The 21,469-nt window shown below is 48.4% G+C and overlaps 1 protein-coding gene across 1 annotated transcript in view; it reads left to right on the forward strand.

Annotated features, from left to right (window-relative positions):
• The first annotated feature begins 3,780 nt into the window (after positions 1-3,780).
• Positions 3,781-21,469, forward strand: part of Onecut2 (one cut homeobox 2) — a 44,939-nt gene continuing 27,250 nt past the window's right edge. Inside the window, exon 1 of the mRNA XM_038330520.1 lies at positions 3,781-5,161. Coding sequence (XP_038186448.1) covers positions 3,928-5,161 — 1,234 coding nt within the window. The 5' untranslated portion in view covers positions 3,781-3,927. The remainder of the gene's footprint in view (positions 5,162-21,469) is intronic.

Raw genomic sequence — 21,469 nt, forward strand, 5'->3', positions numbered from 1 at the left:
GGATGATGTGTTTGATAAGGGGGGGGGGGCTTTTTGTGTGTGAAGATTTCTGTCCCGGAGCTATACAGACAGCTGCAATTCATGGGCGATGCTGATTGCTAGAAAGGCTATGGATTGGCATGGGGTCTGCAGCTCACACACCCTGATCAATACCCCTACACTCACACGCCAGATGGTTTGGGGAAGGGCAAAAATAAAATAGTCCAAAACAGCCCACCATTATCTCCCCCTCCTTTAGTACTGCTCTGATCAACCTAGCTGTAGCACAAATGTGTTGGAGCCAACAGAAAACCTGGGTATATACTGAGCATGTCAGTGTTTTTCTAGCCCTGTGCCTTCTAGACTAGGCTATGGCTTCTGCTGGTTTCTGTTTGTTTTGTTTTACGCTAAAACAAAGCTGTTTGTATCTTATCCAGATTGTATTGATTTAGGGTCTGTTTGTATTTTTTGTGAATAATTTATAGAGTTTCTGTTTTAATTGAGTCTCCCCAGCTTTAATATAGAAAGTGCAAATGGAAAACTGATAGTGAATATTTTCAGTGTTCTCATGCCATTTCTAACTGAAGCTTTGAATTTTTTCTCTTCCATTGTGCAAAGATCTAGCTGTCGAACATTTTATCTATACTCATTTACATTTCGAATTGTGAAGGATGTGTGACCTGCAGATGTGGATCTCCGAGTCCTGACACAAAGCCTGACACAGGTCCCCAGATTCTAACAGAAACGGCTGCTGGGCAATACAGTTCCATAGACTATTTGTGAATCAAATGCTGGAGAGGGAGGGAGAGCAGAGTACAAACCCTGACCTAAAGAACTTGTGAAGCTTTGACCAGAGCATGGGGCTAAACAAGGGATGATTAAAAAGCAGCTCTTCCCTTTTGTTTTATTAAAGACATAATGAGAAAGAAACACCAAAATGTTTCAAAACATATTTCAAAATCTCATTAGTATTGTTACTGTTCAAATTATCTTGATGTGGAAAATAAATAGTTTTTCCTTTTTAAAAAGGATGGGAAAGGGACATCTAAAACCCAAATCAGTAACAAAAAAAATTAGGATGTTGACTAAGCAAGCATTTTCATCATCCCTTTAATTGGGTCTGAGTTGGAATATAAAACGTCAAAGCTATTAGAAAAACGTATTGGAAAAAATCTGCTTTAATTTAACCCAATGAAATTATATACAAAGAAGCCCAATGCGATTTCATCATTTTCCTGAGATCGTCAATATTGATTGAGAGGAGGTGTGGGGGGGAGAGGAATGGAGGGAGAAAGGGAGGAGGGAGGAAGCCAGCCAGTGAGTGAGAAAAAAAATGCAGCTCACCTTTCCGTTCTCAGCACAGAAACGCAATTCCCAGGAGCAGAGATACCTCAGTGGTCTGGCAAATTAGTTTATTATTTTGAAAAATATTTAAGTGGGAATTTATATGCTTAGGGTTCTGTGTGTATGCTGCATCAGCCTAGGGGTCACTGGCTACCACTTGAGCCTGAAGCCAGGGCAACAGCAACTTCAGCTTTGGAGTCCATCAAAGAGACCTTTTCCAGCCCTGCCCTTCCCTGTTGTTTGGGGTCCTGTCACGGAGCACTAGGGGACCAAAGCAGGTTGCTGTCTGGAAAACTTCTGTTTTACACGGTGTGTGTTTCAAACATTAGCTGGTTAAAATTCTCGTGTGCCCAACCACCATAGATACAGTGAAGGAAGCAACATGAAAAGAAACCAGAGCAACAGAAAACTGCATTATTTTATGTGTCTCTTCTGTGACATTAAAGATGTGAGAACTGGGGTGTTCTGCTTTCTTACCCAAGCTTTAATGTCACAGAGGATGCTATTTGAAAAAAAAATTGGCAACATATTGACCAGAGCTCAATACAGTTGATCTATGAATAACATCACCGTACATTCATAGGTGGTGGTGGGGTGTGTCTGTAGCTGGAAAAAAGAGGAGACCCACAGAAAAGGTCACTTCGAGAACTGTTTTCTAAATGAATTAAACCATTCCCTAGTCCCAAGAAGGCACATACAGTATTCTGGGCTGTCCTTGTTTTCTTATCAAGTTTTCTCTAACAGCTGGAAATGGTCGGAGGGGGCTGTCTTAAGAAGACCCCCTGCTCTTCTTTTGACAGCTGATCAAAAGAAAATAGGTCACGCTTCTCAAACTTATGTCCACCCTGTCCTTAATTACTGTCTCTTTAAACAAAGGCAACATCTGCGCAACCTCGAGCTAGCTTGAATCTTCGGAGGCAAACGGAGCGCAACCTGCTTTGGAAGAATCTGTTACTTTTAAGGCTTTCAATGCCGGGTGTTAGCCTCTCTGGCTGTCTTCTACCACCCCTCAACCCCCACACAGTTCGCGGAAATGACTACCTCCTCCTCTCTGACCTCCCGACCTGGGTTTGCCAAACAACGGGAATTCTAGAAAGACAAAAGTGTACTTTTTAAAGCTACAGCTTTCGAGAGCGTTTTCCCTCGTATTCAACGAGGCTCGAATCTTTTTAGAGACCAGAGTGGAAAATGCAAATACGTGCGGAGTCTTACCAACCCACAGCAGTAACCTAGGGTGAACAGTCTTCTCTAGAATTTGAGATAAGTGTGTGTGTGTGTGTGTGTGTGTGTGTGTGTGTGCGCGCGCGCGCGCGCGCGCTGATAGAGGAAAGATACGCCAGTGCTGTCCCCACTTATTTTGTATACTCCTTGCCCCCAGGAGAAGTTTGTAAAGCTGTGAATATCAATAACAATATTCACCCCCAACCCCACTCTCCCCCCCCCTCCCCTTCCCTGTTCTCTGAAGGAGCAAGCATTTGGTCACCTCGAAACCGCAGCTTCTGGAATTTTAGTTTTGCTTTGCAATCTAGAAGGGCCCTTCTGAAGCTTCATAACTGGGAGATTTATGGGCTGGCCAAGTAATTAAATGATGTTATTGTGTTAAGTTTGCATGCGTTAGGGCTGCTTGCGCCGCCGATAGTGTGAACCTTCCGCCGCGGCCGGCCTCAGCTCTTAGGCAGCCGAGGCGTTCGAGCTGCCGTCCCCGCATAGATTATGCACATCACAGTCTCGGAAATTTACCGTGCATTAGAACACATTAGCGCCTGTATTTTAAAAGCTAGACTGCTAGCTCCCGGCGAGGGACTCTCGGGAAGTGGCTAGGTAGGAGACGCGCGTTTGTTTTTACCGTACCACGAGCTTACAAGAGTGAAGAAAAGCTTTGAGGTGAGACTAAAGAAACCGAAGCAATCAACCCAAATCGCAGCTGCCCAGAAAGAGGCATCTCTCACATAATCCCCCTTGGTCCCCTCACTCTTGCTTCTTTCTCTCTCCCTAGTACCCCCCTTCTCCTCCCTTCTTCTCCTTGACGCTTGGTTCCAGGAGCAGAAAAAAAAATGGGGGGCGGGGGGAGCGAACCGAGCTGTCAGCCAAACCTGAAACGCTGGTCCCCGCCCCTTCCACATCCATTGGCAGCTGCTCCGAGAAGGTCTGCCTTCCGAGGTACCTACTACAGCGGATTGGTTTCTCTTGATGCTCATCGAGCACGGTCCCGCCCCGGGCCCGGGAGGATAGGTTGGCTGCTCCCGCAAGCGGCAGAGCCCTTCTGGACAGCTCCCGCTCACCCAAACAGAAGACGTCGGCGCCAGAGTGGGCTCGGACATGGCGAGGCAGCGCGCCCGCACAAGCGGCGGGGCCCGGTGATCCCTCCCTCCTTCCCTACCCCCTCCCCTCTCCCGCACGCACGCCCTGTCCGCCCCCACCCCACCCCCACCCCGGGCGCGCCCGCCCGCAGCCCGGGGCACACACCCGCACGCACGCCCCAGCACACACTCCCGCACTCCCACGCCCGCCCCCGAGCCCAGTGGCCGAACCACGCCACGCGTGCCTAGCCAGCCCACCGGCAGCCCCCGCCGCTCCCACCGCCCCCGGGCCCCGATGGACTGAATGAAGGCTGCCTACACCGCCTATCGATGCCTCACCAAAGACCTAGAAGGCTGCGCCATGAACCCGGAGCTGACAATGGAAAGTCTGGGCACTTTGCACGGGCCGGTCGGCGGCGGCAGCGGCGGGGGCGGCGGCGGGGGCGGAGGGGGCGGGGGCGGGGGCCCGGGCCATGAACAGGAGCTGCTGGCCAGCCCCAGCCCCCACCACGCGGGCCGCGGCGGTGCTGGCTCGCTGCGTGGCCCGCCGCCGCCGCCAGCCGCGCATCAGGAGCTGGGCACCGCGGCAGCGGCGGCAGCCGCGGCATCGCGTTCGGCCATGGTCACCAGTATGGCCTCGATCCTGGACGGCAGCGACTACCGGCCTGAGCTCTCCATCCCGCTGCACCACGCTATGAGTATGTCCTGCGACTCGTCCCCGCCAGGCATGGGCATGAGCAACACCTACACTACGCTGACTCCGCTCCAGCCGCTGCCACCCATCTCCACGGTGTCAGACAAGTTCCACCACCCGCACCCTCACCACCACCCTCACCACCACCATCACCACCACCATCACCATCAGCGTCTGTCGGGCAACGTCAGTGGCAGCTTCACCCTCATGCGCGACGAGCGCGGGCTTCCGTCCATGAACAACCTTTATAGCCCTTACAAGGAGATGCCTAGTATGAGCCAGAGCCTGTCTCCGCTGGCTGCCACCCCGCTGGGCAACGGACTGGGTGGCCTTCACAACGCTCAGCAGAGCCTGCCCAACTATGGTCCGCCGGGCCACGACAAAATGCTCAGCCCCAATTTCGACGCGCACCACACTGCCATGCTGACCCGCGGTGAGCAACACCTGTCCCGAGGCCTGGGCACTCCGCCTGCAGCCATGATGTCTCACCTCAATGGCTTGCACCACCCGGGCCATACTCAGTCCCATGGGCCAGTGCTGGCTCCTAGCCGCGAGCGGCCCCCTTCATCCTCCTCGGGGTCGCAGGTGGCCACGTCGGGACAGCTAGAGGAGATCAACACCAAAGAGGTGGCCCAGCGTATCACCGCCGAGCTGAAGCGCTACAGCATCCCACAGGCTATCTTCGCACAGAGGGTTCTATGCCGGTCTCAGGGGACTCTCTCCGACCTGCTCCGGAATCCCAAACCCTGGAGTAAACTCAAATCTGGCAGGGAGACCTTCCGCAGGATGTGGAAGTGGCTGCAGGAGCCCGAGTTCCAGCGCATGTCTGCCTTACGCCTGGCAGGTAAGCTCAAAGGCATCTGCAGCCAGGCTGCTGGGGGAAACTGTATGTGTTCCAGGGGCTGGTCTGTGCGCGGGCTCTGTTCTTTAGCTGTGCTCCCTTCTCTCCTATATACTTCCCCTTCTTCTCTTTCTTTTTCTTCCATTTTCACTTTCTCTTCTCTCCTTGTTTCTCTTCTCCCTTTTTTCTTCTCTTGCTTTCTCACTCATTGCCTCCGAGGTTTCATTGCCCCCTCCCTTTCATCTGTCCTCTTATCAGTGTACCAACCTTTCCCCTCCTACAGTGGGAGGCGGGATCGGGTCTCTTAGCATCCTCTCGAAGCCCTGTTTTCTGGACTCAACGCAAATCGAGAATTGCCCTTAGCCCAAACCGGTGTACTTGAACTTTCTTAGGACAACACTCTTCTGTTTTCCAGGGTGCCTAGTCTCCTTATGTAGATGCTTTTGACTATTAGGAGTTTTGTTCCTTAGAAAGGGGAAAGAGTTCTTCACTCCCCTCCTACCCACCAAAGCAAACTTCTTTGGCCATTGGCAGGAGGTACACCCTTGCGGCTCCGGGAACTAACGGCCAGAACCTCTCTGAGGCTTTGGTGTTAGCCCAAGGACTTTATGACCCACTAAAAGAGCGGAGTCTGTCCGGCTCCGGTGTCACTGACTATAGAAAAAAGGGTGCAAAGGCGAAGGTTGGGGCGGCCGCATTCATAGCTTTAGGAAGAAACACCAGAGTAAAGAGCCCCCTGCCGCACTCGCCTGCAGCCCTTGCTGGGCTACAAGCCTTTGCTAGGGTTTGTTGAGGTTTGACAGTACTCCAAGAGAGATTAAGCTCTCGAATAGAGGTGCCGAGAAATTAAGAAGCGAGTTAGTTAAGGTTTCTTGGCCACAGCAGGCTGTAAGCTCCGCCTTTGCATTAAGCGGGCGCTGATTGTGCGCCTAGCGGCGGCGTGGCAAGGAGGGCGAGCAGCCCGCGGCAGGGGACCGGTCAACGAGCGGGTTACATTGTTCTGGAGCGGGCACGGCTCTCTGTGCCTCCTCTAGCGGCCGAGAGGCGAGGTACAGCCCTCTATTGTTCTAGGAACACTGAAACCTCTGGTGTGGGCGGTGGGTGCAGGAGCGAAAGACGCAGCCTGGACTGCGCAGGCTGACTCAGTTGCGGAGCTTTTGTGCACGCAGACCCCTTTCCGAGAGTGCAACGACCGTACTACCCCCAGGCCTGAACCGCCGGCCCAGACGGGCAAGGTGTCCAGACCTCCCACTGATGAGGACATACAATACCCAGCTGCAAGCCTAACTGGGACCTCTCAGGAAAGACTTGGCACTCTAGAACAATTAGTGTTGGTCTTAATTTGCGTAAAATCTCTATTGAGACTCGCGTGGTTCTGAATCGGGCGCTCACTGCTTACTAGCGCTCTGAATCTGTTAGCTCAGTTGTCCTCTCCGGTCCCCAGGACTTTTTTCCTCCACCGAACTGGGCTTGTCCGGTGCATCTTAAGGTTGCCTAGCAGGACTAGGTCACACTGCTCCGGAGGAAGAGGCGTTTCCGCCTACAGCCCCCTCCTTTGGCCACTGCTGGATTTTGTTCACTGTTCAGTAACTTCCCCTGCCAATCTAAAAGGGTAAAGAAAAACAAACAAACAAGCAAACAGAGAAACAAACAAAAAGATTTGTTCCAGAGAACTCCATTCAAAATCAGTGGACTGCGGACACTTTTGGAGTTCAAAGTCGTCTTTATCTTTTTTTCCTCCCTTGGTTTATTCTTAATCCTCTCCTACATTTTCTATGGATTTGCTCCTGGCCCCTAGCAAAGATAAAGTTGGAGGCCTGGCGACAGTTCCCAGTGTAGTAACGCTTTTGTTTTAGACTCGCCTCTCTCCAATACAGCAGGAGCTCTGAGGGGTCTCCAGCCTCGGCTGGCTTCCAGCGCTTGGGGGCTAGAAGGAACTTGGCAGCTGTTCTTTGGGGTACAGTAAAAGGCTGGATAACAGCTGTTCTACTCTGGCCCATCTCGGAGCGCTGCCGCCCCCTCACGCCGGTCGGGCAAAGGACAAGGCTGTTGGAAAACGCTAGGTTCTGCCTGTGTAAGTCTTGAAAGTTAAGCCTCGCCTTGCTATGAGTTTTTAGGATAGCGCGTGAGAAAGAGTGTGGTACCTGGGTCTCTCAGCCCGACTCCTGCAGAGTTGCCTGGTGGCACCTGGAGGCAAGCTTTCCAGACCATAGACCGTGGAGAGAGATTCTCGGCGGGGACGCCTAAGGGAGAAGTGCGCTGAGGACCCGGCTTTGCTCAAACATTTAAATGTGAGTCTGTTTTATTACCCTAGGTGAAAAGGGACAAGAGCCTTCGCCTTTTTATCTCGCCATTTTATCAGCAACTACAAGTGTGTGGAGTGGTTATTATTACATAGGAGGCTTTTCAGTACGGGGTCAGTAGATCAGTCTCTTCAGACACTGCGGCAAAAGCCGGGACAAGTAAATAGGTATTATGTGCTCAGTAGAGTAGGGAACAGAAAGCACAGAGAGGAGAAAAGGGAGGCCTTTTGATTGTTATTGATCGATGGGAAACCCCGCTGGGAAGCAGCCGGGGCCTAGGCCTTTGGGACCCGGGGTTAAGCAAGCCAGCGACTCCCCGGGGTTGACCAACCCAGTCCAGCACCTACACGATCTGGAGCCACATCCGGCTGCCCATTCATATTCTCTCGTTCATTCATATGGTATTCTCTCTCTCTCTCTCTCTCTCTCTCTCTCTCTCTCTCTCTCTCTCTCTCTCTCTCTCTCTCTCTCTCTCTCCTTTTATCATTTTGAGACCCATTTGGACAGGGGTCTGAGGGTCTCTGGGTTAAAAACCTTTGGTGTACCCACCATCTTCAAACTCTAGGTCAAGTATATCCAGTCACCCGGAAGATTGGATCTTCCACCAATCTGCCCATGCCCGCTCCCAGTCTCTCTGCTACCTGCACAGCCAAGGCCAGGCTGCTCTAGAGAGGGCGCAGGAGGATGCTGGGGAAGCTCAGAATGTCAGAGTGTCCCAACTTAGAAGTCTGAGAAAGAAACTCTGAGCGCCCTGGGTGGTGAGAATAGCAAGTGGTTGCCACCGGCCGAATAGGCTGGGAGTGGCCCAAGACGGGATCCCGCAGGGCGGTTCTTATTAAGTCCTGGCCTGAGGACAAACTCAAGCAGTTTCCAGCACACTCCCTAGGGCTTTGATCCTCAAGGGCCTCTGCGCGGCGCACAAAAGCGAGCTAAGAGGGACCTCGAGGGTTCAGGGAAGAACCTGAGTCCATCGCCAGGTGGTGGAAAACCGAGGTTTTAAAGATGAGGGGTTTGTTTTTTTCTTCCAACGCAGGAAAACAATAGCATGGCTGCTGTTGCTTTCATAACTCGGGTTTCTGCCTCCTGGGAGGTGACCTCCGAGGTTGGCCCTCCCGGAGTCCGACTCTAGTGCCAACTGCGGGAAGACAGTGCGGCCTTCTCCAAGACACCGTCCCCAGACAGTCAGGATGGAGCCCACTCAGTTCAGGCGGTCTAAGGCCCTTAACCAGCCCGATGTCGTCGGACACACTTGACGCCCGCCTTAGTGGTATGGACGGAGCGTTGATTGCTCCTACCCAGACACACGTACCTGCGCGTCTCCAGCCGCGCGGTGCGGGTGTTTAGATGACGCGGGAGAGCGGTTTTTGATAAATTGAAGGGCTGGAAGAAGGCCTCCACCTTAGAGTTCCTTCTGTCCTCCACTCAGCCTTCCCCACCATCTTGTTTCTCCAACCGGGGAGGGGGGCTAGACCGCCACTCCCCGAGGACTTAGTTCCGGGACCCGAGCCGGGAGGCTAAATCCTACACAAGTCCGTACAGAACAGACTGATCTGTTAGCCTGCTGACTGATCGGATTAATAACTGCAAAGCTCACTACCGGTGTCAGCGCTTCAAGTCCCTAGTCCCCAAAGAATGCTTTCCTAACGCAGATTGAGGTCGTCTGGAGCTTGCGGAGGAGGCGGGACACCAGGGAGTTGAGTGAATCTGAGCTTGAGAAGTATTCCACGCCGCCGGGAGCGGTGGATTAGAGGGGCCGCGCACTTATTTTTATTCCAGGCTTTCCACCGTGTGGTTATGTCACTTTCTCAAACAAATGTGTATATGGAGGGAGATCGATGCTGATAATGTTTAGAAGATTAAAAGAGCATTAATGCTGGCAACAATAACGTAAACGTGTGGACCCAGATTTCATTGATCTGGAACCTGATCCGGCACGTTTCCAGTAAGTCCGACGTCGGCGTGCTCTTCCCAGAAGAGCGCTCGCCAGTGCCCAGGATCCCTGGCGCTCCAGCCACGCCACTTCGCCAGCTGGGGCCGGGTTCTCAGGTCTGACCACAACTCCTCCCATGAGCAGTCGCCGGAGCCAGCTCCATTCTTGCTAAGGTTTTCTTAGCCTTGTGCGGGATGGCTGGACCCCCTTCCTTACCCCTGTGCGCGTCCTGTACACTCTCTGCACTCCCGGGTTCTCCCTGTCCTTGACCGTTGTACTTGGTCCAAAGGGGGACCCTGGCAGGTTCGTGTTCTCAATCTCTCTCTCTCTCTCTCTCTCTCTCTCTCTCTCTCTCTCTCTCTCTCTCTCTCTCTCTCTCTCTCTCTCTCTCTCTCATCAAAACTGTTCGGGAAAGCCTCCTTAATTTTGAAATTCGTTCTCGATTAAGTTTAGAAGGAATGTGTCTAAAGCTGCCTGCAACGTCGCGCCTCGGCAACAAACGCCTGGGCTTCATTCCTCAGAATGGCCCGCTCTGCGCCTCAAATGGGTCAACCAGGGGAAGGAGCTTGTCTTCCGTCTTGACCCTTGACTGTGTCCGGGATCTTAGGCTAGGCAACTAGGAGAACACCCACCTCGCACTTTCCCACCTGACTCTAAGGCCAAGGGCCCATCTGGGTGTGTGTGGGGAGAGGGGGTTGGGGGGAGGGGAAGAGGGGCTTGCTCTGAGACCCACGTCTAATTTGCCAGATAAGAAAACTCTAGAACTTTTCCTTTCCGTCTGTGGAGGAGAGGAAAGAGCTACGTTCTTAATCCCTTTCCTTGCTAAATGGAGCTGATATATATATATATATATATATATATATATATATATATAGAGAGAGAGAGAGAGAGAGAGAGAGAGAGAGAGAGAGAGACACTAATATTTTCTTCAAAGAGGTGTTTTCCTACTTTCTCCCAAGAGGGGGGAGGGGGAGAAGAGAGATAGAAATCTTGTGTTCTGCTTTGAAATGTGGGGGAAAAGCAAGTGGTCATTTATCTTTCCACCAGTGACTTCTCTTAAAGCAAGGGAGCCCCCGCAGAGCACCCTAGTTTTGAAGATCACAAAGTACCCTATAGACTCCCTAAAAGCCATGTGGTCACCAGATTCCCCCAAAAGCATCGATGGTTTCCTTTTTGACTGGAAGGCAACTGGCCCACTGTCCCTCCAGGAGAGCTGATGTGAGCCTTTGTTGAATGAGAGTCTTGGCTTATCCCCCACCCCATTTGAATCTAAACAGCAGGATTCCGGATGAGAGGTGTAGGGTGAGGATTAAATTGATTGTTCCACAATCTCTTTGTCCCCATAATGTCTTATCAATCCCTCTATTCTTAAGTCAGGAATGGCCAGAAAGCCCAGAACCCAAGACTTGCTTTCCAGGAATTTCTTTTATGACCACCTCTCTCTGGCTTTTTCTCTCTTTAAAAAACCCACTTGCACCGGAGACCAGAGTGACTGAGGTGGAGAGCTCTTGGGAAGGAAGTGCTGCTTCTGTCATGGCTAGTGCTAAGGGTTGTCAGAAAATATCTTTGCAAAAAGCGGTATCATCCTTGTGTGGGGGGGATCCCTAGAGAAATGAAAACCTCATAGAAAAACACAGAGAGATTTAGTTTCTGGATTCTTACCAAAGGAAGAGAAACAAAGAGGGCATAAATAGAAATAATTATCTGGACAAATGGCCCTGGGGAAGAGGCTGAGACTGGAGTGCCTTTGAGTTCATACTTCATCTGCACACTCTCTGGATGTGCACCCTTTGGGGGACGCTTTTCTCCCCCACCAAACTGAGGAATACCATTTCCTGCAGAGGAGTAACTCCTCTTCCTGGACTGAGTGCATCAAGAGAAGCCCTGGGCTGTCCTTTAGTCTGTCTGGGGCAGAGGAGCCAGGGCAGCTTCCTCCTGCTGAGAGATAAGACCAGGGTTCTTCAGTCCAACCCTCCCTTCAAGCACCCTTAGTGCCTTTGAGGGAGATGTTTCTCAAGTATAGGGCAAAATAGAGACTGTAAAGATCACACAGGGTGTGTTGGAGTAGGGAGGTAGGGGGCAGGGAAGTTGGCTAGGTATCCCAGACTTGTGATTCCTGGTGGACAAGGTACAGAGACAGAGATTGTCTCACTCAGAAAGCAGGATTCCTAGAAGCTGTGGTCGCTTGTTATGAATAAAAATCCCTGTCCCAGAGGGCTGCCCAGGAGGCTCGGCATTCCTCCTTGGTGCCTCTGTCACCACGTGGGGATCCATTACTCTTTCTGTAAAAAGCAGACTGTGTTTGGGTTGGAAGCACACCTCCAATGTAATTTAATCAGCATTGGACTTTGGCTCCTGTAATCAAATATACATATACTTTCTCCTGTAGGAAGAAAAATAATTTCTCAGTAACTGGTATTGACTTGAAATCGTGTAATTTCTGGAAGGCACCACATTTTTAAAGGGAAAGGTAAAAATTAACGGAGAAAGAACCCATGATTTTCGTGGTTTGCCTGGCCATTACTGAGAAGACCCAGCTACCACCTAAGAAAGGGCAAAATGAGTGCTCATGGAGCTCAGATGTTCAGCTTCTCTGGCTGTAGATCTCTCTTCAGTACAGCTTCTGTGCAGTTGGCCTCTTAGATCTGTATTGATAGGAACCTAGATCACTGGCTCACCAGATCCCAGAACATGACTTTATATTGCCTGGGCATTCTTAAAGGAACCTGCCTGTCTTGCATCTTGCTCCCCTCTTTGGGGAGGTCACAGGCAGTGGGATCTGAACATGCAGTAAACCTGTTGTTGCTTGGTGGCTATTCCAGCATGTTTCCCATCCTTCCCTACAGCATCTCCCTGGGGCAGCTTGGTCTCCCCACCCTTGGGGTGAGGCCTTGGGTTTTGCCCAAGCTGAGTCTGTTAGGGAATCTGTTGTAAACACAGATCCATTGATTTGCATTTGTCAGAGAGTAAAGTTAAACCAGTGAAAAGAGAAGCCCTTACCCTTTTATGCAGGGCCAGGGAAACCTTTCATATTGATCCTATTGATCCAACCTTTCCCTTTAAGGAAACCACATAGTTAAAGACCCTCGTTCAATAGATTTACCCTTCGTGCTTATGATATTCCTCTAAGTGTTCTCATCTAGGATAGCTGGGCATTAAGCCCACATTCCAAGCCAAACAAAAAATGAAAAGGGGAATGAAAGCAGAGGGAGGGGGTCGGGAGTCAGAATTGTGGGAAGTGAAATTAAATCAGACTGAAATGTATAGTGACACAGCTAGGGATGTTTTGATCATTCCGAGATGACATGCAGAGATAAAGATAAATGAGATGCATTTAGCATCTTTCTCCCCCAACCCACTTTTTCCACAAATGAAAATCAGTTTCTATGCATAAACTAGCAATACCATTTCCTAATCTAGGGTGATCTCAACCAAACCACTAACTTGGCTGGTGTAACCTGGCTCATGTAAAAACACCATTGGTGCCACAATAATTATTTTGGTTTGTTTGTAGCAAATCAAGAATAGAGTTGTCCTTCCAAGTGCAATATCTTGGACTCCATATATGATCATGGATACCAAAACCACTTAAGAAGTGGGGGTTTAGAGCCATGTGCTCTGATGGAAACAGTAGAAGCCAGTTTAAGAATAAAGTACAGGGTTTCTTGGAGAGCACTGTAGATGAAATGGACGTTGCTGCATATGGCTCAGTGTTCTTCTTGCTTGCAGATATGAAAATGAAAGTCCCTTCGTCCCTTGAACTATTGGCACAATCCCATCCTTTCTTTTCTGGCCCCTTTGTGTTCTGTAAGTAACTCCACTTGCGATATTTTTTAACATGGCACATGGATTATTCTCAATTGGCTACCTCTTGGGTTGTTTTTGGACATTCGTGTTCATCTTATGTGATTGAAAAATATTAATGATTCCTTAGGTGAGCTAATGTATTTATCTGCCGAGTGAGTTCAAAGGGCAGAGTTCAGCTATGGTTCAGATTAATTGAACAGGAAGCCGTGGGCTCGCTAGGCTGTGCTGAACAAGGGACTAGCCCCTTAAAATAGCACTCTTCACAAACACACAGTTTCGCTGTCCCTATCCTGGAGCCTGATATAAGGGGCTCGGGGTGACCTGTATTGCCTGTTTAAAAACCTAAAGCAAAGTGCAGCAACTGCAGCACACCCCAGGTCCCCTCCAGGAAGAAGAGTTTTCTCATTGGCTAATTGCTTTATTGGTAGTCTGACCTGCAGAGCAGCTGCAGGGGCCTGGATGAAGGCTTAGGCCTTGGAATAATGTGATCCATTAGAACAGGGTAAGGCATTTTTGTTTGTTTGTTTACTGGTCATCTACTGGTGGAGCCAGCCTCGGCTTCCAGTCCAAGGGAGTGCCTTGCTGGCACTGCCTGCCTTGGAGTTTGCTGTCGTCTTTTGGGTGCTTCTAGGGTTTGACCAATGCTAGCAGTTTCACCACGTGTTTACATTTCTCAACTGCTGAATCATGTTATTGCTGATTAAACAGTTTTGATCTGCTCCCCAGTGTGCCTGCGCATGCGTGAGCGAGCGAGCGAGCGCGCGCGCTCGCGCGCGCGCGCGCGCACACACACACACACACACACACACACACACACACACACCCTCCTCCCCCCCCCCGACTAACCCTCTCTGTTCTATTTATGTTTCCTCCATCACTGTGCATTACAGTAAATAGAACTGTGCACACGATGCTTTTAGCAGAAACATAGTATGGATACGTTACTCGGATCCAGCGGAAGGTAGGATTGGGGCAGGCGCAGAGTTAAGTCTTGCCACACAGACAGTAGTAACCACAGCTTCATCTGCTAGAAGTCTCTGACCAGCAGTCTGCTTCGTGGCACCTCACCCAAGGTCAAAGCCCCTTCCCTTACACTTCCTTTCTAGTAGAGTGTCTCATTCCTCACCTTCTACATTGCTGCCTGTTGCATAAACTATTTTTCTAGATATATCATAAGGGCATCTTTGCATGCTCATTTGAGCATCCATCCTCTTCTTCTAATTCATTGCCAAGGCAAAGCCAATGACCATTTCTGCCTGGAGTGAGGTCTTGGCCCACAGAGCTGTTGAGGTAACACTATCCTGCTAAAGTTGGGTGGTGTTTGGGGTGGAGTGGCAGAGAAAACAAGAAACGTGTGTGGGACCAAAGAGAAGTGATTACCTGTGGAAGGAGAATGACACACTTGATGGCACCAGGGAAGGCCATGACTGACGTGCAAAGGTAAATAGAATGCTGTAAAAGAGAGAAGGGGGTGTGGAGAGAGCCAGGAAGAGAAAAGTACAGACCTGAGCCAGTGAGGCAAACTTGAAGTCTAAGGGTGGAGCTGGCCGTAGCTCTATGGGATGCAACTGTTTCCAAAGTCTCCTCAAGTCCACCCAGCCAGGAGCCTCACCCCGCCCCACCACCACCCCACCCTGTACCTCTGGGTGGGTTGCAGACTCACGCCTAAAGAGCTTCAGCACCACGAACAGCGCCAGGTAGCAGGGCCCTCCAGTGGCTGTGCCTGGCGGCCGGACCCCCAGCCTAGACCACAGAGTGTTCTGGCGTGAAGTCTGAGTAGGAATGTAGTAGCTCCAGCCTTAAATATTTTCGTGACCAGAGCAAAAAAACTAGGGTCTCAGGTTTTCCTTATGCTGGATGATTTTAGGGTGAGAAGATGCTTGAAAAAAAAACCAAACAAGAAAAACTCACCTAAGGGGAAGAGCAGGGCGAGTGTCTGTGCTTTTGTGTCAGGATGTAGCTTTTTCTCTCTCCTTGTTATTTTCAAAGTCACTGATTGACACTCTCAACATGGTTTTTAAGATGTAGGGTCTCTTTTAAGCTCTACTGCCTAGTCGCCCTTTCCCCCAAGTATGGTGTGGCTCTCCACCTGCGTGCTTCTGGTTTTTGAAAACACAGGTCTCGTCATAATTAGCAGCATTCTTACAGGAAAATCAACAGTGATTTTTCAGAGAGACCCACTTACGTGACACTAACTCATATAAACCTAGGGTCCAAGCTTAGCTGCTCAAATGTCACTGGTGACTCAAATATCATTGGATATTTAAGAAGATATTTACTATCAGGTTTTCCCTCTCATAGAAAGAGCCTAGAGCCAAGACACTAAGGCTGCCCGGTGGAGGGTAAGAGCTGACTTAGGCACTGATGGCAGATCCTGGCAGGCAAGTTCCATTGGTCACATAATTTACATCTCACTGGGTTTTAGGAAAATATCCCTTGACTTCCCCAAACTAATTAACATGCAATGCCTTCTTTTGCTTGATTTCAAGGGACTGCAGCTTTGGCCTAATCTATTACTAAGTGACTGTTGGGGAGGCAGAGCCTGGGGACAGAAGTGACTCCCTTAAAAGAAGGCCAAGGGCAAAATGCAGGAGGCTCTTTTCTACCAGCAATCCATTTTGAAATTTAGGTGGCTCTTTATGAAGATAACTGATGATCATGTCTAAAATCCAGATCTGAGTGCATTCAAATAGCTCTGAGGAAGGTGGTTTCTTCAAGCTGCGTAATCTCAATTTTCAGACATCTGTTTCTAAGCAGCTGTTGGGTTATGCTTTTAAAATCTTTTCTAGTAAACACCAACAGTTTTCATGGCTCCTTTAAAATCTCTCTCTCTCTCTCTCTCTCTCTCTCTCTCTCTCTCTCTCTCTCTCTCTCTCTCTCTCTCTCTCTCTCATTAACACTGCAAAATGTAGTACTGGATTCACTGTCTTTGTGGTGAACTCAGTATGGGCTTTTAAAATATACTTTGACAAGATGCATGTAGTATGGCCTTTTCTATAGTTTCTAACTCTAAACATTAAAAGACACATGGGATTAAATAGCTTCATATTATTTCCAAATCAATGGCATAGACCCCTAACTCTAAAATATCCAGGAAATTTTTTTCATGGATCCACTTGTCTCCTACTGTGTACCAAAGTTCACCTCAAGTCACATTCAAGATACAAGAGCAGTTTGTTATTTACCCTCAGTGTCGTACCCCTGGTCCTTTTCCCATCTTTCTGGAGGGAGGAGTGGTCTGGTATGGAAGGCTAAATCTGCTGACATGTTCTCGGCTTCTGGCTCTCCCCTCCTCAGGACCCCGCCCTTCCTTTACCTCTCCCTTTCAATTGGCTTCATTATGTCAGCGTTTTCCGGCTCCTCACTTCTGTCTACTTTTTAAAATGTGCCCCACCCAGCCCACCTTCATCTTCTTCCTCCATTTCTGTAAAGAGTTATTGTAGCTCTATGTGTCTCTTGCCTCCGTGGTTGTCCTCAGTGCTAGGCAGTCTGGTCCCAGCAACTTCTAAATCCCAAACCTGCTCCTGCTTATTCCACCACTGTCTTTGTATCTAAGTTCACATCTCAGTTTAATGTGTGTGTGTGTGTATTATATACATTAAATATCTTCTTCTTCTTATTATTATTATTACTACCTGGTCTCTGCAGTTGAAACTGTTGGCCACCCTCATCCCTAAACTTTTTTCCCACTGATTTCTAACACGTTATTCTCCCTCCCTTCCCTCCCTCTTCGCCTTTCTCCTACTTTATCTGGGTACACCTTCCCAGCCTCCTTTCTCGCCTCCCTCGAGTGTGGTGCTTTTCTCTAAGCGGTTTGATTTTTTTTTTCATTTATCATACTCAAAATTGAGGATCTTTCTTTTTTTAATATTTTCATTTAAACTTTATCTTAAAGAATACAAAATAATGAGTTTCATTGTAACATATTTGTAAATGTATACCATTACACTTTGTTCTTAGTCCTCTCCTCGCTGTCTGTCCTTCCTCCCTCCCTGGCTCTCGCAGGCTCTCTTCCTTCCTCCCAAATAGTCCCTTTCACATGAGGTATGAAAAGCTGGGATTGGGTGGTCTGGGCTCTCAGGTGGCGAAACCACAGCAGCCCAGAAGCTCAGAGTGTTTATTACATAGAATTGAACACAGAGGCAGGGTTGTTACCTACAGCTGAATGTGGAGGTGGGGTTTATAGTGTACAGGTGGATCAAGGAGACAGGTTTAGCTAATCTCAGTATGAGCAGTCTCTACATAGAACAGTCTTTGGTCTGTAACTATCCAGGAGGAGAAAGCTATGGTAGACATTTTCGGCACACACTCTCCACATCCACACATGGACCAGAAGGGAAGGCCTTGCATTTCCCATGGGTCTGAAGAGGCTCCAGGGTCCTTCCCATGGCTGGCTAATGTCAAACACACACCCACTCAGCCCCTCACTCACTCAAGGCTTCCTACAGTTCTATTGTAGTGAGGAGCTGCAGGCTGCCTGGCTTTCGGCCTCCTGGCTAGCTTATGCCCCGAAATAACAACACACAAATTGTATTCTTTTAAATATTGCCTGGCCCATTATTTTCAGCCTCTTTACTCACATCTTGACTAACCCATATCGAATAATCTGTGTAACACCACAAAGTGGTGTCTTACCAGGAAAGATTCAGCACGTCTGTCCTGGTGGCTGGCTTCATCGTATCTCTCTCCCCTAGGAGAGGCACGGCAGTCTGGCTGAGCCATCTACCTCACTTCCTTCTTTCTGTTCTGTCTACTCCACCCACCTAAGGGCCAGCCAATCAAATGGGTCAGGCAGTTTCTTTATTAGCCAATGAGAGTCCTCCATCGTTCTATGTTTAGTTTTTTGGGGGAAACTCCACAGTCATTTCTGCACAGTCTTGCCCGTTTGCACTTCCGTCAGCTGTAAGGGTTCCTGTTCCCCTGTTGCCTCTCTGATGTTTGCCACCATGGTGTTTCCTTCATGGGAGCCATTCTGGGGTGAAATGGAACCGCAACACAGTTTTAATTTGTATTTCCCTGAAGGCTAAGGATATTGAACACTTTTCAAATATTAATTGGCCATTTGTGTTTCTTCACCCTGGAAGATCTTATCGATGTGGTTAATATCTCCCTATACTGAGGACCTCGGGACTCTCTCCAACTCTGGTATCTCTCCGTTCCTCTCAGGCTCCAGAAACCCGTTTCCATCTGCTGGGACATCTTTGCTTTGCCTAAATGGCCTCAAGCACAATTTATCTTAGAGTAAACCCATTTACTTATCCATCAGCATGACTCAACGGTCACCACATTGGAGACTTTTTGTTCAATCTTTGAATAACGATACCAAGTATACAAGCTTTTAATTCGGAAGCCAGAATGTCAACACAGGTGTTTTTTTTTTTCTTCTTTTCCCATCAGTCAATCACAAATTAGCCATGTGGATTACAACATTTAAATATGTATGCCTGTTGCTCACTTCTGATAGTGGCCCAATATACACCAGAAGCCTCTGACTGGTTTGTCACCAGGGTTACCCTCTGTCATCCATGTTCCAGGATTAAATTAGAGTGATTTTTCTGGAATCTAAATATGACCCCATCTTGATCAGCCTTTATAGCTTGAAACATGCTCCAGGTCCCTGAGTGGAACACACTGACCCTATGTGTTCTGACCTGTGTGATCTGACCTGTGTGTGTGATATGACCTGTGTGTTCTGACCTGTGTGATCTGACCTGTGTGTGTGTTCTGACCTGTGTGAGTGTGTTCTTACCTGTGTGTGTGTTCTGACCTGTGTGTATGTGTTCTGACCTGTGTGTGTGTTCTGACCTGTGTGTGTGTTCTGACCTGTGTGTGTGTGTTCTGACCTGTGTGTGTGTGTTCTGACCTGTGTGTGTGTTCTGACCTGTGTGATCTGACCTGTGTGTTCTGACCTGTGTGTTACGACCTGTGTGTTCTGAGCTCTGTGTTCTGACCTGCCACCAGCTTCTCCCACATCCCCATACACTCACTGTGGGTTAGACACAAACTGCTCTTCCCGGAGCTCCTCAAACATCAGACCAATATTTTGGCCCAGAGTTTTTTCCCTTTTACTCAACCAATTGAGGTCTTAGCTCTAAGAAAATCTTCCTGGTCTCCTGAATTGGGATATCTGTGAGCTGCTCTTCCTGGGCACCTGTTCACTTGACGATGTGACGCTCTTTGATTAAGTTCAAGAGAACAAAGATTAGGTACAACATTCACCAAGTCAGTAAGTATTTGTGAATAAATTTAGAAATACTTTATAGGATACTACTTCTGCCCATCATGGATTCCCCTCCCCAAGTTATTACATAATATTCTAGGAAAATCTTAACCAGAATTGTTCCACCATTTAGAGGTATTGAGCAGTTCTCATTCTCAAGTTCTTATCAATACCATTTTCCTCCAAGCTAACATACTAATTTGAAGATTTATTTTAAAGGGAGTCATAGAGTGGAGTCTTAGTCGGGCTTCAGATAGGAACAGCGAGACAAGGAGAATACAGTGACACGCACCCCAAAAGGAGCCCGCTTTCCCATGCCTCGCTCCCCCAGGTAGCCAGCGCCAGGCAGACAGCTCTGCTTCCTTTCACATGTTGTTCCTGTTTATCATGCCCCCGTGTTTGCGTATCTGCTTTCCTGGAATACATCACCTCTTCTTCATCCTCCCTTGCCTCCTCCACTCGCCCCTAATGAAATCATTCCAGCTGAATTGACCTATTCTTTCCCCCCTTGAGTCCCTGAATGTCTGGATATAGTCATCTGCCCCAGACTGCACAATATAACATCTTGGCTGATCTGACAATCCTCTATTTTCTCCCTGTGGCTCCCCTCTCTGTGGCTTTAGGGAGAAAGCTATATGCTTGTTACCCGTGGTTGCTGTCTGTGGTCATACTGGACTATAAAATCTATTTTCCACAGTCATCTCAAGAGTAGGTTGTATATGTTTGCATATGTCTACTATTTGTTCGTTTTCTTTTTTGTTACTGGGTATTGAACCCATGGCCTTATGCATGTTAGGCAAGCACTCTACAACTGAGCTCTGGTTCCAACCCTTTCCTCTTCTTAGCAGCTCTTTTAAAACGGGTCTTCTTTTCTAGAAGCAGTAAGGTCTCGGATAGAGATGTCTGCTTACATAATTAAAAGTAGGTATCAGTGTTAACCCACAGTTAGACATACGCCAGTCTGATGAGGATAAAAACCAAGCTTACAGTGGCTAGGTTACTAGCAAAGACTGTTTTGCCTCAATACCAAGCTGGATATGTAATGCCGCACACCTTGGAGCAGCAGGGCCAGCAGCCCGCTTAGCAAATCAGAGAGACTAACTTATAAATCATTTTAATTATTGGTAATCTAAATTTATATTTAAGTGAACATAACTTGATATACTGCAAATTCTAGACTGTTGTTGCCTTAGTTTGCTGAAAACAACAAAGTCAGAGGTCACAATTTTCTATTTATAAACTTAATCTCATTTTTATTTTTAATTTTATTATATGTTGACAAGCAAATGCATAAATAAGGCTACAAGGTAGCTTTGGAACTCAGCAGTTCAACATTTCTAGGATGAATGTAGTTTTGCTGGCATAGTGCTGCACCAGATAATTAAGAGTGGGAGAAAATTAACCATATATGCTTAAATATTGGAGACAGTATCTGGCCTGGAAGTCACAGAGATCTGCCTGCCTCTGCCTCCCAAGTGCTGGTGTGAAAGGCATGAGCCACCATGTCCAGCAGCTTCCCCGTCTGCTATCCCTGAGTTTTAAAGATTTAAGTGCATACATCCACTATTGTATTTACAATATCTATGTGTTGTTGGGTAGGATTTCCTCTTCACTTTAGTAAGAAATAGTGAAACCATTTATGCATCTTGCCTGGATTCAATTCATTGCACTGTGATATTTTCCCTTTTGAGTTGTGCTCCGACAGCTCTGCACTGTAAGCATAAGAGACTACAAAGAGCAAGAGCAGAGCTGAAAGAAGTACTGAAATTCAAGCTTTTTAAGGCCATTGGGTGTTGCTTCGTTTTTTCCAGACAGGGTTTCTTTGTTCAGCCCTGGCAGCCTTGGAACTCACTCTACATAGGCTGGCCTCGAACTCAAAGATCTGCCTGCCTCTGCCTACAGAGTGCCACTACCGCCTTGGCTTATTTTTTGATGTTTGACATTGGATGCATCACTGTGCTGCTTGATAATTAGGTGTGTAAGGTTAAACGATCGGCTTAAGAGCCTGTCACTTGGGTGGTTGGCATAGCCAAATCAAACTCCCTTTAATC

Source organism: Arvicola amphibius, chromosome 5, assembly GCF_903992535.2.
Source record: "Arvicola amphibius chromosome 5, mArvAmp1.2, whole genome shotgun sequence".
NCBI lineage: Eukaryota > Metazoa > Chordata > Mammalia > Rodentia > Cricetidae > Arvicola > Arvicola amphibius.